The 13,325-nt window shown below is 36.5% G+C and overlaps 1 protein-coding gene across 1 annotated transcript in view; it reads left to right on the top strand.

Moving 5' to 3' along the window:
• LOC113513035 (pecanex-like protein 1) overlaps positions 1-13,325 on the top strand; it is a 33,665-nt gene that overhangs the window by 9,498 nt on the left and 10,842 nt on the right. The window contains exons 5-18 of the mRNA XM_052892758.1: positions 686-850; positions 1,425-1,569; positions 1,963-2,129; positions 2,472-2,628; positions 3,026-3,151; positions 3,561-3,677; positions 4,512-4,664; positions 5,915-6,174; positions 9,273-9,442; positions 9,948-10,118; positions 11,261-11,408; positions 11,554-11,705; positions 12,005-12,188; positions 12,732-12,901. Of these exons, the coding sequence (XP_052748718.1) occupies positions 686-850; positions 1,425-1,569; positions 1,963-2,129; positions 2,472-2,628; positions 3,026-3,151; positions 3,561-3,677; positions 4,512-4,664; positions 5,915-6,174; positions 9,273-9,442; positions 9,948-10,118; positions 11,261-11,408; positions 11,554-11,705; positions 12,005-12,188; positions 12,732-12,901 (2,285 nt within the window). The remainder of the gene's footprint in view (positions 1-685; positions 851-1,424; positions 1,570-1,962; positions 2,130-2,471; positions 2,629-3,025; positions 3,152-3,560; positions 3,678-4,511; positions 4,665-5,914; positions 6,175-9,272; positions 9,443-9,947; positions 10,119-11,260; positions 11,409-11,553; positions 11,706-12,004; positions 12,189-12,731; positions 12,902-13,325) is intronic.

Here is a 13,325-nt window from a genome sequence, read left to right as displayed (position 1 = left end):
ATTATTGTATGTTTTAATATTTTAGATTGTCTTTATAGTTCTGCCTTCTATTTTAATCCTAAAGACTTTTACTATGGAATTTGATGATTGTGGAGATAGTGAAATAATTTTTATATGACTTTTCCACTATGTGGGGTGCTTTTGGCTAAATTATATTATTATCATTTGAATTAAACTCCGTGTAATTTTTATCAGTTGTGACCGTTCAGGCACACAGTCAAACCCGTTCTCGCGTCACAGACGCTCATGACTAAGGGTCACGAATTGATTCCGAAACTAGTCGAGCTTTTTCGATCTAATTACACGTAAATTAAATCGGTAGTTATTACATTAAAATATTACGAAACTTTTTACAATATGATACTGATTAATCGCTAATAAACATATTTTATTGCCTACTTCTACAGAAATTTTATATTTTGTAATTATTTATTTTATGGTACATTATATCTATACTTGATAAATGCAATAATCAATTTAGTTGATTAAATTCCTAGTTGAACAATTCAAATAGATAGTCCGATGTATGAATTTTATATACACTGTCTTCAGTATATTTTTTTACATTTTAAGGAAAATAAATAAATTGTACTGTTACTATTGATCTAATTATTAAGTTATGTAAGACTAGGGTCAAATAATCTGATATTGCAGTATGTAAAGTAATAATGTATTGATACTGCAGGTCCTATGGATAATCGCGGGTATACTAGGATGGGTGCTCCATTACCTGATACCCCAACTCCGTAAGCAACAGCCCTGGCTCTGCCTCGCGGGGCCAGTATTACGACAACACGAACACGCACAATTTGAAGTCACTGAACCCGCACGTCTCATGTGCTTTGAAAAGGTAAGGGATAAAAGATCCCCAATGCACTGTCTTTTATTATTCTACGAACAGGGTGTCTTCTATGATTAGTAAATGAATATATATATAGACGTAAAAAAATCACGAAAGAATTAAAAACAATTTTGAGTCCCTTATATTAATTTAACAAGTACAAAATTTTTAGACTTTCATGGATCAACGTTTCTTTAAGAAAAGTATTCAGTTTTTAGGTAAAAATCTCTTTTAATACGTTGTTAAAGATTTCAATTTCATCATGTAGATGGTGATTAATGAATAATACTCGTAATAATTTCTTTAATGCAAGCAATATTAATATAATGTATATTAATATTGTTAAACCAATATATATAGAATATCCTTACTGGTACAATAAATGTGCAAGTAAGTGATTGTTTGTTTATTACCTAATAGCGTCTTAATTACTTAAGTAGTCACTATGAAAATCGTTATGCTGGTACTATACCGGATGCACGAGGATATAGACTTATTTTTATCCCGTTCAGTAAACATAGCTACTATATACCGGTAATAAAGCTTTCCATTATGCTGCTGAATGAGTGTACGGTCGTTGCAGATATTCGTGTACCTGTGCTTCCTGGAGCGCAACGTGCTGTACCCGGCGGTGGTGGTGGCGGCCACCACGCAGGCGGCGCCGCCCGTGGCCGCCAAGTACGGCGACGCGCTCGGCGCGCTGCTACTCTGCGTCTGCGCACTCAAATGTAACCGTCGCTTTATGTATTTTATATTTAAAATCTAATATTTCATTTATGTATACTGAACTAATCCATATGAATATATGTAAAAGTGTGTTTGTTTTGTTGCCTTATAGCGCCTTAACGGTTTAACCAATCACTATTGAATTTGATATACACGCACTATATGGGACTTTGAAGGATATAGCCTGCTTTTTATCCCGATCACACGAACGAAGTCGTGGCTAAAAGCGGCTTTCATACAAACCTTGTCGTGACAATACAAATACTACAAAAAAAGAAATAGCCAAATAGGTGCAGTAGTTCGGAAATGATACGCATACATACGTTCAACAATTGATTTTTATTTATATAGGTAGATTAAACAATATTTAAAATGCTTTGAAATTTTGTTTTTAGGTCTCAGGAACGCGTATTCAGAACCAGATACTCAGTACTTGATCCTGGTGTTTGCAATTTTACTTTTTCAACGGGATTTAAGTAGTCGCAACATGTCGGAAACATTCCTTGTCGACTACTTCGTAACTGCCATCATCTTTAACAAAGTTTATGAGTTTTTGCTTAAGGTGAGCATGTGTAAGATATTTATTTATCTACCTCAATATCCTTATTGTTGTTTTATGACTACTAAGATAAATAAATTAGAGTACACTTTATAAATATAATAATAGATTTAAAATGTATTGGCATTTTCTATAAATTTAATATAGAGAAAGAAATCCTATAACAAACATAGAATTTTTTTCATTGTAATTTGTATTATATAAATGTAGATCCTTTAAAATTGTAAATATTTTAAGATTTTTTTTACTTAACCATACTTATTTGATATAACTAAAATTTGGTACACTGACTGACTATATTAATTTATTGTGTGTTTAATATAAAGCTAATATTGCTTTTTTCAGATCCAATTCGTAGTGACTTACATCGCACCGTGGCAGATCACGTGGGGCAGCGCGTTCCATGCGTTTGCGCAACCGTTCTCCGTGCCACACTCTGCCATGCTGTTCCTGCAGGCCGCGCTCTCTGCATTGCTTTCCTCCCCCCTCACACCTGCACTAGGTACCTACATGTTTATATATTCGCGTGAACTTTCATCGCACTAATACAAAACATAACTAATGACGACTTGCAGATCATGTCAATAATGACATTGATTTCCTCTATGTGCATAGGTTCAATTGATTAATAGTCTTGTTAAAAAATAAGTTTTATAATAAAAAGCAAGCCATTACATGACTGAATTCGATATTTATAATTAACTCTATTATGTGATATAATTGTGTTCTTTTATCAAAATATACAAGTTATATTTTAATTTACGAAAATAAATAGTCGACTTGACATTCCTTTTTTTTTAATAAAAAATACATATTTTCAAATTTGGCCATTCAACATTACTTGGAAAATGCATCCGAAATATAACAACACATTAACTAAATCTGTTACCGTCCAACAGGTAGCGCGATATTCATGACATCGTACGTGCGGCCGGTCAAGTTTTGGGAGCGGGACTACAATACGAAACGAGTGGACCAGAGCAACACGAGGCTGTCGTCGCAGCTCGAACGCAACCTCGGCGCCGGTATTGTAAACTAATATTATAATTAAATATTTCGGAAGAATTTTATATTAACCCGTCTTGTGTTAATATAAAATTCTTTAACTTCTTGGTCCTTCAAGCCGGATTAAGGAACTCTTCTAATAATTTCTATTTCAATAAGTTTTCTCCAAACTTCATAATCGATCTTTGTATTCTTCATTAATTATTTTCATTATTTTTTAACTTAAAGAATTAAAAATGTCATAGAATACTCTATAGGTATTTAATGATATTCCCAGCATCCTACAGATTGTCTTGCTTATTAGATTAGTGATAAAACTGTCAAACCCATCAATCAATTAATCAAATTACGTAATGAATCAAAACCTGTCTACAGGTGTTCTCACTTGTAAAGATATATAATAATTATTATTACTACTATTTATTACAGATGACAACAACCTGAACTCGATATTCTATGAACATTTAACACGTTCGTTACAACATTATCTGTGTGGGGATCTGATGCTCGGCCGTTGGGGTCAAGTTCAACAAGGCGATTGTTTCGGTATGCCTAATTTATATTATTTATAGTTTTTATGCTGGCTATATTTCGGTTTGAAAGTGTGAATATGGCAATGAATTACCCTGTAGGTACAGAGAAATAACACCTGAGTCTTCAAGAATGGCAACGCATAGAAAGTATCAAGGGCAAAACAGTATATTCTGTTATGTCTATGACACTGCTCATGTCTATAGGCGACGGTTACCACTTTCTATCAAATGGGCTGTCAGCTTGTTCGCCATTCTAAGTTGTATAAAAAAATAGCATTGAAACTGTAATTGTGTATACTGCGCTGTTAGCTTAGATAGAATGCAATGTGTTTACTCTTTTCAATCTCAGAATGTCAGAATGTAAGAAGCCACTGGGGTACTAAGTAAAATCTTTGAAAACAATAACTCCAAAGTAAGACAATATATTAGATACATATTTGGACAAAACCATTTAACCGACATTTAAAGGAGGTTCTCAATTTGTCTATATTTATTCCTGGTTGTTTTATACGGTTGAATGGCAAATTTTAAACCGATTTTGATAGTTATTTTACTATCGGTAAGAGTTACTACTATGTTAACTCCATTTTAATTGTGTGATGATTGAAACTGCGGTTTTTGTTGTTCAGAAAAAATTGCATACTATTTACTTGGAGAGGTCAGAACAATTTTAATAGGTGTCAATAACTCTAATTAAACATGTAAAAGTAAATTGGACTCTGTTTCCATTTTAAGTCTCTTATACATGTAGTAATTATATAATAACAAAAGTACAAATTTATATGACAGATATTCCGTCGATCGAGTAAAAAAAAAACAATAATTAATCTTAATTTGTCCTTTTCAGTTTTAGCATCAGATTACCTGAACTGCCTAGTGCATATAGTGGAGATGGGCAACGGGCTAGTGTCGTTCCAACTTCGTGGTCTCGAGTTTAGAGGCACATACTGTCAGCAACGCGAGGTAGAAGCCATATCTGAAGGTCCAGAAGAAAGTAGCGGTGAGTCCCATTCGATTTTTTTATTTATACATTTGAGTTTATTTGTTACCTTATAGTGCCTTAACCAATCATTTTGTATACATACACTATATGGAATGGAGAAGGATGTAGGCTATTTTTATTCTGGTCAGTAAACATATCCCAGTTACGCGGCCGAAGTTGCGGGTAAAAGCTAGTATATAAACCATATTTATATAGCCAAGTTGTACAGCTAGACAGCTTATCTTATTAGACAGTTTAAGATGCATAGCATGCATAGATCTAGATATAACTGTTGGATGTTTGATAAGACTTTTTTTGGTTTATGCCTTTGTCGTTAAAGAATACATCCAAAATAAAATCGTCAAAAAAATTGATTTAGTCAAGATTCACATTTTAATATTGATCATAAATGATTCCAGAATTTTTTTTCTAAGAATGTTCAGATTATGGAATGAGCTTTATACTAAGGTTTTCTCAAAATATGCATTGATCTTTTTAATATCCTTTTTAACAATTTTTTAAAAAGGACGTCAAAAACACTGGCAAAATGTGCAAAGTACTTTAGTATTGTAAGTGTTCATAAGTAATATTCCAAACATTTCGGGTGTTACACAATATTAAAAATTAAAATGTGATAAATATATTTCAACAATTATAGTCAGATATATGATTTGACACTATTACCACCACTATTAGCCTTACTTCGTCAAAGCTATTGGTTTTTAGAATAATTAGTCGAAGAACTAAACAAATACTTTTTTTCATTTTGGGTGTATCATTGACGCTACACTTTAGAATACGCTTTTGAAAACTGCTAAATTCGGGAATATCGGTGTATCAATTACCTACCAGAGTCGTCTAGTGTCTTTTTATGTGTGATTTTCAATTGAGTTAAAACATAAAAAAAAAAATTAATATAAAAAAAAATATATTCAGACATGAAGGATAGGAATGAGACTTTGTTAACGATTTTCATAAAATGATCCGTCATTAGAATGAACTGTAATCAACACTATAGTGTGTATCTGGTCTTATTTATCTTTTACTCTCACCATACAAAATCAACTGTCATTATATATGCATTATCATACATACATGCATATATATCTGTCACGTCTGTCTCTCATTAGAGTAGGCAGAAACAATGGAACGTCAAATGTATCGATTCAAAAAACCTCTGTCGCTACTTCCACATACATAATAATTATTGTAACAACTCGCCGGGATGAAATAAATGTAATAATGTGAGAGTGCGTGTGTGTGGGCAGAGGGCGTATGCGCGGGCGCATGGTGGTGCGGTGGATGCGGCGGCTGCGGCGGCTGCGCGGGCTGCGGCGGCTGCGGCGGCTGCGGCGCGTGCGGCGGCCGCGTGCTGGCGCCCGGCGCCGCCTGGGCGCTGCGCTGGCTGGCCTGGCAGCTGGCCAGCGCGCGCTACGTGCTCGAGGGCTACTCCGTCAGCGACAACAGCGCCGTCTCCATGCTGCAGGTCTTCGAGTTCAGGAAGGTGTTGCTCACCTACTATGTCAAGGTAACTGACCGCACTGCGCCATCTCGTGTATTGTTCACAGTTTGTAGTCATTAGAACATTAATTTGAGGTTTCATACCAAAACTCATCAGAAGTGTGGCAACATTGGAGTTACCCGTCAGTTTTCAGTAACAGTTAAACAATTTTCAATGTTTCTGATTAATTATTTAAAAGTTCTCTAACAGCGAACTAAAACGGTAATAGTAAAATTAATTGCGCATAAACATACCACTGAAAATTACCTATTCCATATTTCTCTTTGATAGTTCTCAAAATATATTTTTGCTAAATAAAAAACAAAACTTTTTAATAAAATAAAAACAACGAACAAGTAATAACCGTCACCTATAAAAATGAACGAAACCATGGGTATCACATAATACACTATATTGCTCATGATACCATTCATGTTTTTTTTTTAATAAATGAATGTGGAATGGTAACCTCGCCTGTGCTATCGGTATACACTGTCGGGCGGACAGGTCAGTTAGCCCATCGTGATGAATACACTTGGAATTTAGTATGATGGTCTCCAGCGGGGACCACGTAGAGGTCGACCTGGTTGGGTATATTGCTAGCAATGGGGCTCTCAGTGTCCATTATTAACAACCGCCCCCCCCCCCCCCCCCATTCATATATTACTATTCCCGAGGGTTATGGGGTTATACATTCATACCCTGTAATTTTATTGCCATATACCACTCTTAAAATCGAAACACAACTATGAAAATACAACTATTTTGAAGCAAAAACACTAATAAGCTAATTAAAATAACTGACTTGATTTTACATGAAATTTCACAACTTTTTATAGTGGAAGTACTGCATGTGAGACTTGGTATTTTTTACCTTTATGTTTTTGATAGGATCTCATTTGGTAGGTCACCTTTTTTCTCGGGATTTAAAGAACTTTGACTTCTGGTAATTCGTAAACTATAAGATATACTATTGCGTGCCATTATGATGTTACCAAGCGGATAAACAGTGACTACTATGCCCCAAGTAGCATTAGTGAAAAACTGAAACGACGAATTCTTTTTTTTTTATCTAATTGGCGTTATTATGCCAGTTTTTTTTTTGTTTGAACTCACTTTCCTACTCAATTTCCTCAAATTTACTGGATCTTCTACATCTTTAGTGGCAAGAGTATTTCTATATGTATTGTATTAGCTTCCATATCTTGGCCCATAGTGTCTTACCTGTGTTATAAATTGAAGATACAATAAATTGTGTCTTTTGTTATATAAATTCAATTGTTTAACCGCACAGTATGTATTACAATTTTTTTTTGTCAATTTAAGGAAGCAAATAATATGTTCTTATCAATATATCATTATGGATCATACAGTTGTGTAAATGTCATTCTTATATAAATACAAGACCTATTATCTAAAATAAATAGCCTCCCCTTTTATTATAAAATTGGTCTTTATTTTTACAAAATGTGACCTTTTTTGTAAAAATATATTGCATATAAGATCTTATAGCGATATTCATTCATTATCCAGTAAATAGACTTCTTACTGGATAATAAAATAATATTATTTATTGGCGAAAATAATAATTCTTGGTAAATAAAATAGAAAACACAATCTCTAACATTACAAAAAGTATCAATACACATTCTTCTTTAGTTATTTTTCCCATCAGAAGATGGCGAACACAGTTTTTTTAAAATTCTATATTAATGTTTTTTGACAACAGAAGACAAATATATATTTATAATTTATTCTTTTTAAGGAACTGTGAATGGCAAACATATATGAATTGTGAATTTTTCTAAAAAGGTCAACTACGTATGTAACATATATAATTTTTTTTAGGAAAGCTTGTAACTCTTACAGACCGCAAGAGCCGTTTTCTATTATTTTTATTTCTCAGAGAAAATGTAATCGACTTTGAGTCACCATTTCCGTAAACCTATCTCTAAAATAATTATTTCAATTTGATATCATAGTAGAATTTTTATTTTAAGAACCAATATAAACAAAATTTTTAATAGATTTATTTTAAAATGGTAATAAATTTATTTAATGATGGTTGAAAAATAGGAAACACATAGTCATGGGAGATACTCTAAAACATTTCTAAAATGCTTCTTACGCCTGTGAAAATGTGCTTAAACTATTCTATGTTGAAATGTCAAAATTGTTCTAGTACCAGGTTTAGTGATTGACATAATAGCGTTCGATACATTTATCGATATTGACCTTCGAGTCAGATTGTTTCGATATTAAAATCTGTGTAAACTTATGTTTGTAATATTAAGAAAAAAAATACACATTTTGGAAATATAATAAATATTTTATAGTCATTACAATTGTGCGAGCGTTGGTGCCCAATTTATATCGATATCGGTTTATAACTTAATGCCAATGCTATTTAATCCCTTGGTTAAAGAATTGTGTTAAGTTCGATAACCGCCCCCCCCCCCCCTCATACAAAACGTTCAATATTATGCAATGAAATTATCTATCTTCTCTATTTAGATATCTATTCATAGAACAGTGGCCATGTGGAACAAAACCTGCTCTAGCTGGTTTTATGAAAAAATTAAAACATTAGATTTTAAAAAATAATTTAATTACCTTAACATACTGTACGGACGATGTAACTGGCACTGCTAGTATTAAAACCATAATTTATTTACACAGATGTTACAGTTTATTAATGAAAGGTGGCAAGTCACGTTTATTAATAATTTATGACATAAACTTAATATAAATATTTTAAAATAATAACGTTTTCTTTATTATTACATAAAGTTTATGTAATAGATAATAGCAATTAAATATTATTTGCTCTATCATATAAAATGTTTGTACATAATTATCTCATTCGATTACAACAAAAATTAGGGTTGTGTAAAATGAAAATAGAAACTGGAAATTATCGTGCTGAGTCCCAGGTGTGTTTATTACGAAGTACTACTGGAATTGTGTAAATAAAGGAAACATTAAAAATAAAATTTTAAATGGTTATTATCTGTTAACAATTCAACTGAAAATAAATAATTGACTCGCTTTATTAGTGCTGTATAAACACCCTCTTGACTGGTTTGTATATAACTCACTCATATGAACATTGCTTTTTTCCACAGAGTATAATTTACTACACAATACAGTCAAACAAACTTGAAGAATGGCTGGCGTCCCCTGTCCTAGTCGAAGCTCTGAAACCAATGAACGAGAGATCCTTTGTAGACTTGGATCCCATATTCAACGTCAATCTGGATGAAGACTACGACTTCAGAGCATCTGGTATTACTAGGTATTGACAAATTTTCACAATTATTCAATTTTTATTATATATATATTTTTTAAATGTGTGTTCGATTTTTGAAGTTATTATTATATACATATAAAATGGTGATAGTCCTTTTATTAAATGTGGCGGGTAAAATATTGAAATTTCCTTCAAATAATGCTCTAGCATTAGCTAGACAATTTCTTTTTTTAATACATTAATCGTTTTTTTTTTTTACAAGAAAAGAAATAACATGATTGTATGTTTGAATACGACAATATTAGAAATTGCTGCACTTTTTTTTATTTGTTTCTACACACACTAACTTAATAAGTTCGTTTGGTTTTTCGCAAAAAAGGACGAACATTTGAAAATGTTTTCGAAAGTACTTAGGACTTATCTCGTTCTTCCAATATTATTCAGTAGTCAATTTTCCGGCCTGAACAATTTGACAGAATATTGTGACGTCACGTTGCTAGTAAATCCTCTTATAATGTTAATGGAATGTGTCTTGTGCTGGGATGCGCAGGAGCCGGTTCTGCGCCGTGTACCAGGAGTGGGTGGTGCACTGCGCGATGCGGCGCGGCGCGGGCTGGCGGCGGCGCGCCGGCAAGGAGCCCGCGCTGGTGACGCTGTGCTTCGCGCTCAGCCTGCTCGGCCGCCGCGCGCTCGCCGCCGCCCAGCACCTCTCCACCTCCAGGTACTGTACAAGGAGCCCGCGCTGGTGACGCTGTGCTTCGCGCTCAGCCTGCTCGGCCGCCGCGCGCTCGCCGCCGCCCAGCACCTCTCCACCTCCAGGTACTGTACAAGGAGCCCGCGCTGGTGACGCTGTGCTTCGCGCTCAGCCTGCTCGGCCGCCGCGCGCTCGCCGCCGCCCAGCACCTCTCCACCTCCAGGTACTGTACAAGGAGCCCGCGCTGGTGACGCTGTGCTTCGCGCTCAGCCTGCTCGGCCGCCGCGCGCCGCCCAGCACCTCTCCACCTCCAGGTACTGTACAAGGAGCCCGCGCTGGTGACGCTGTGCTTCGCGCTCAGCCTGCTCCCGCCGCGCGCTCGCCGCCGCCCAGCACCTCTCCACCTCCAGGTACTGTACAAGGAGCCCGCGCTGGTGACGCTGTGCTTCGCGCTCAGCCTGCTCGGCCGCCGCGCGCGCGCCGCCGCCCAGCACCTCTCCACCTCCAGGTACTGTACAAGGAGCCCGCGCTGGTGACGCTGTGCTTCGCGCTCAGCCTGCTCGGCCGCCGCGCGCTCGCCGCCGCCCAGCACCTCTCCACCTCCAGGTACTGTACAAGGAGCCCGCGCTGGTGACGCTGTGCTTCGCGCTCAGCCTGCTCGGCCGCCGCGCGGCCGCCGCCCAGCACCTCTCCACCTCCAGGTACTGTACAAGGAGCCCGCGCTGGTGACGCTGTGCTTCGCGCTCAGCCTGCTCGGCCGCCGCGCGCTCGCCGCCGCCCAGCACCTCTCCACCTCCAGGTACTGTACAAGGAGCCCGCGCTGGTGAGAGGAGATTACCTTCCAAGACCACTACTATGATAAGATAGTTTAACCTTTTTGATCAATATTTTACTATTGACCCTCTGACCGGGTATCCTGTGATTTCAACGTGCTCGCATTTTTTATGTTTATTTACCCCACGATTTTCATTTTGAAGATTGTTATTGTTTCTCAGAATCTCGCTAAATGGTTAAATACTCTTATTACTATTTGTTGTCAAAGCGATGTGTTTCATTGTTGTGAAAAGAAAACAGAAGGTTAAAGTTACTGTCAGTTCTTAAATTATCCTTATTATATTAAGTACAGCGAAATTACTCCCCCAACTAAATCTAAAATCTATGTTTTGCAGCGTGGAATTCTTTCTATACGGGCTACACTCGCTGTTCAAAGGCGACTTTCGCATCACGTGCGCTCGAGACGAATGGGTGTTCACGGACATGTCGCTGTTACACTCTGTATTGGCGCCTGCAATACGGATGGCGCTCAAACTACATCAGGTTTGTTAGCAATCGATAAATACAATCTTATAAAGTCAACTATTTGCGACAACGTGCTGTTGTATTTTATGCTCGTAAGAGGATGTAATTAAGACTTGATTGAATGGAACTTATGTAGTTGTTAATGGGATTATTTACCGGGCAGGACCACTTCATGTTCCCCGAGGAGTACTGCGACAGCGGAGCGCTGTATGAGGCGATCTCGTCGCACGCCGAGCGGCTGGTCATCTGCCACGAGGCGGCGCCCGCCTGGCGCTACAACGTGCTGCGCGGGGCGCCGCACCTGCTCGCGCTCAGGTATCTACTGCACTGCACTGTGCACACTATACTGTACTGTATTGTACTACACTCACTGTACTATACTGTACTGCACTGTACACACTGTACTGTAGTGCACTGTACACACAATACTGTACTGTACACACTGCACTGTACTGCATTGCACTGTACTACACTACGATCTCATCCGCTTGTAATTTGTTACGAGGTCCAGACACTATTATAAAACGGATAATTCTTTTATATCTTAAGTTATGCAAGTTCTTTTAAACAACAAAATAACAACATAGAAAATTGAAATATTCCTTTAATTTCAGACACGTTATGGACGAAGGAAACGACGACTACAAGATAATAATGTTAAATAAACGCCACCTGGGATTCCGTGTAATCAAATTGAACCGCGAGTGCGTCCGCGGCCTGTGGGCAGGTCAACAACAAGAACTCATCTATCTAAGGAATAGGAATCCGGAGCGTGGATCCATACAAAACGCTAAACAGGTTAATGTTCAAAATATATTGTGAATAATGTATGTTATAATAAATGTGTAATGGCAACCTTATATGTACTTTAGTTAACCAACCGCCCATCTCGTAAGGGGGCAATTAATTAATTGTACAAAAATTTCTTCTGAAAAAAAATTAAATTACAGTGAAACTCATGTCACAAGCTATTAGATTAAAAAGGAATAGATCAATAAAATTCGATTTATTCTCTGAGCCGCATTAAAAGTATTTGTAATTTAATTGAATATATACTTCAAGTAATATTTATACATACCATGGACGATAAAAATACGAATTTTTTTATCGAAAATACATATTAAGTAAACACATACATATGTGTTTACTTAATATGTATGTATGTATGTGCTTTTTAGTGATAGTGTTAAAATTTCTCGAATTATGTCACATACCTAGTTTGCATAGTTATACATAATATACATTACAGTGCAGTTGTGCAAATAGACTCCTTAAAACATGACCAGTGTTCTGAAATGAAAATTGTAATAACAATGTTTGGATTCTGGCATTGTTTAACAGGCGTTGCGCAACATAATCAACTCGTCGTGCGACCAGCCGATCGGCTATCCGATCTACGTGTCGCCGCTGACGACATCGTACGCGGACACGTCGCCGCAGCTGACGGCGCTGCTAGGCCGCCCGCTCACCGCCGCCGTGCTGCGCCACCGCCTCGTGGCACTGTGGAGACGGTGCGCAATACTATTATTCTTTTATACTATATTTCCTTTGCATACACTCGATTTATTTAAGAAACTGTACGTTTTGTTAGTGTCGGACATTTGTTTAATAAAAAAAAAAAAAACTTTTTGCCACACACCAAAGTTATTTATTTAACGGGTCAATTTTTTGTTAGCTAATTGTCAAATTAGCTGACTCGTTTTTTTATTAGTATTCTATATATTTATACATATGATGTATATTGACATATTATTTGAAAAATAAAATAAGCGTTTACGTGTTAAAAAAATGCAGAAATTATGAGACAAAATAAATATAGATGTTATAAAGGAATCACTCAAAACTATTCATCACGCAAAATTGTATGAAAATGTTGAGCCGTTATTCTCGAAGCATTTCTATGGCAGCATATATATATAACACTAATTCACGAGT

The sequence above is a fragment of the Galleria mellonella genome, unplaced genomic scaffold, assembly GCF_026898425.1.
Source record: "Galleria mellonella isolate WM207_F2 unplaced genomic scaffold, CSIRO_AGI_GalMel_v1 utg113, whole genome shotgun sequence".
Taxonomy (NCBI): Eukaryota; Metazoa; Arthropoda; class Insecta; order Lepidoptera; family Pyralidae; genus Galleria; species Galleria mellonella.
Note: the sequence above shows the minus strand (reverse complement) of the source record. Positions and strands in the feature narration are given on the sequence as shown.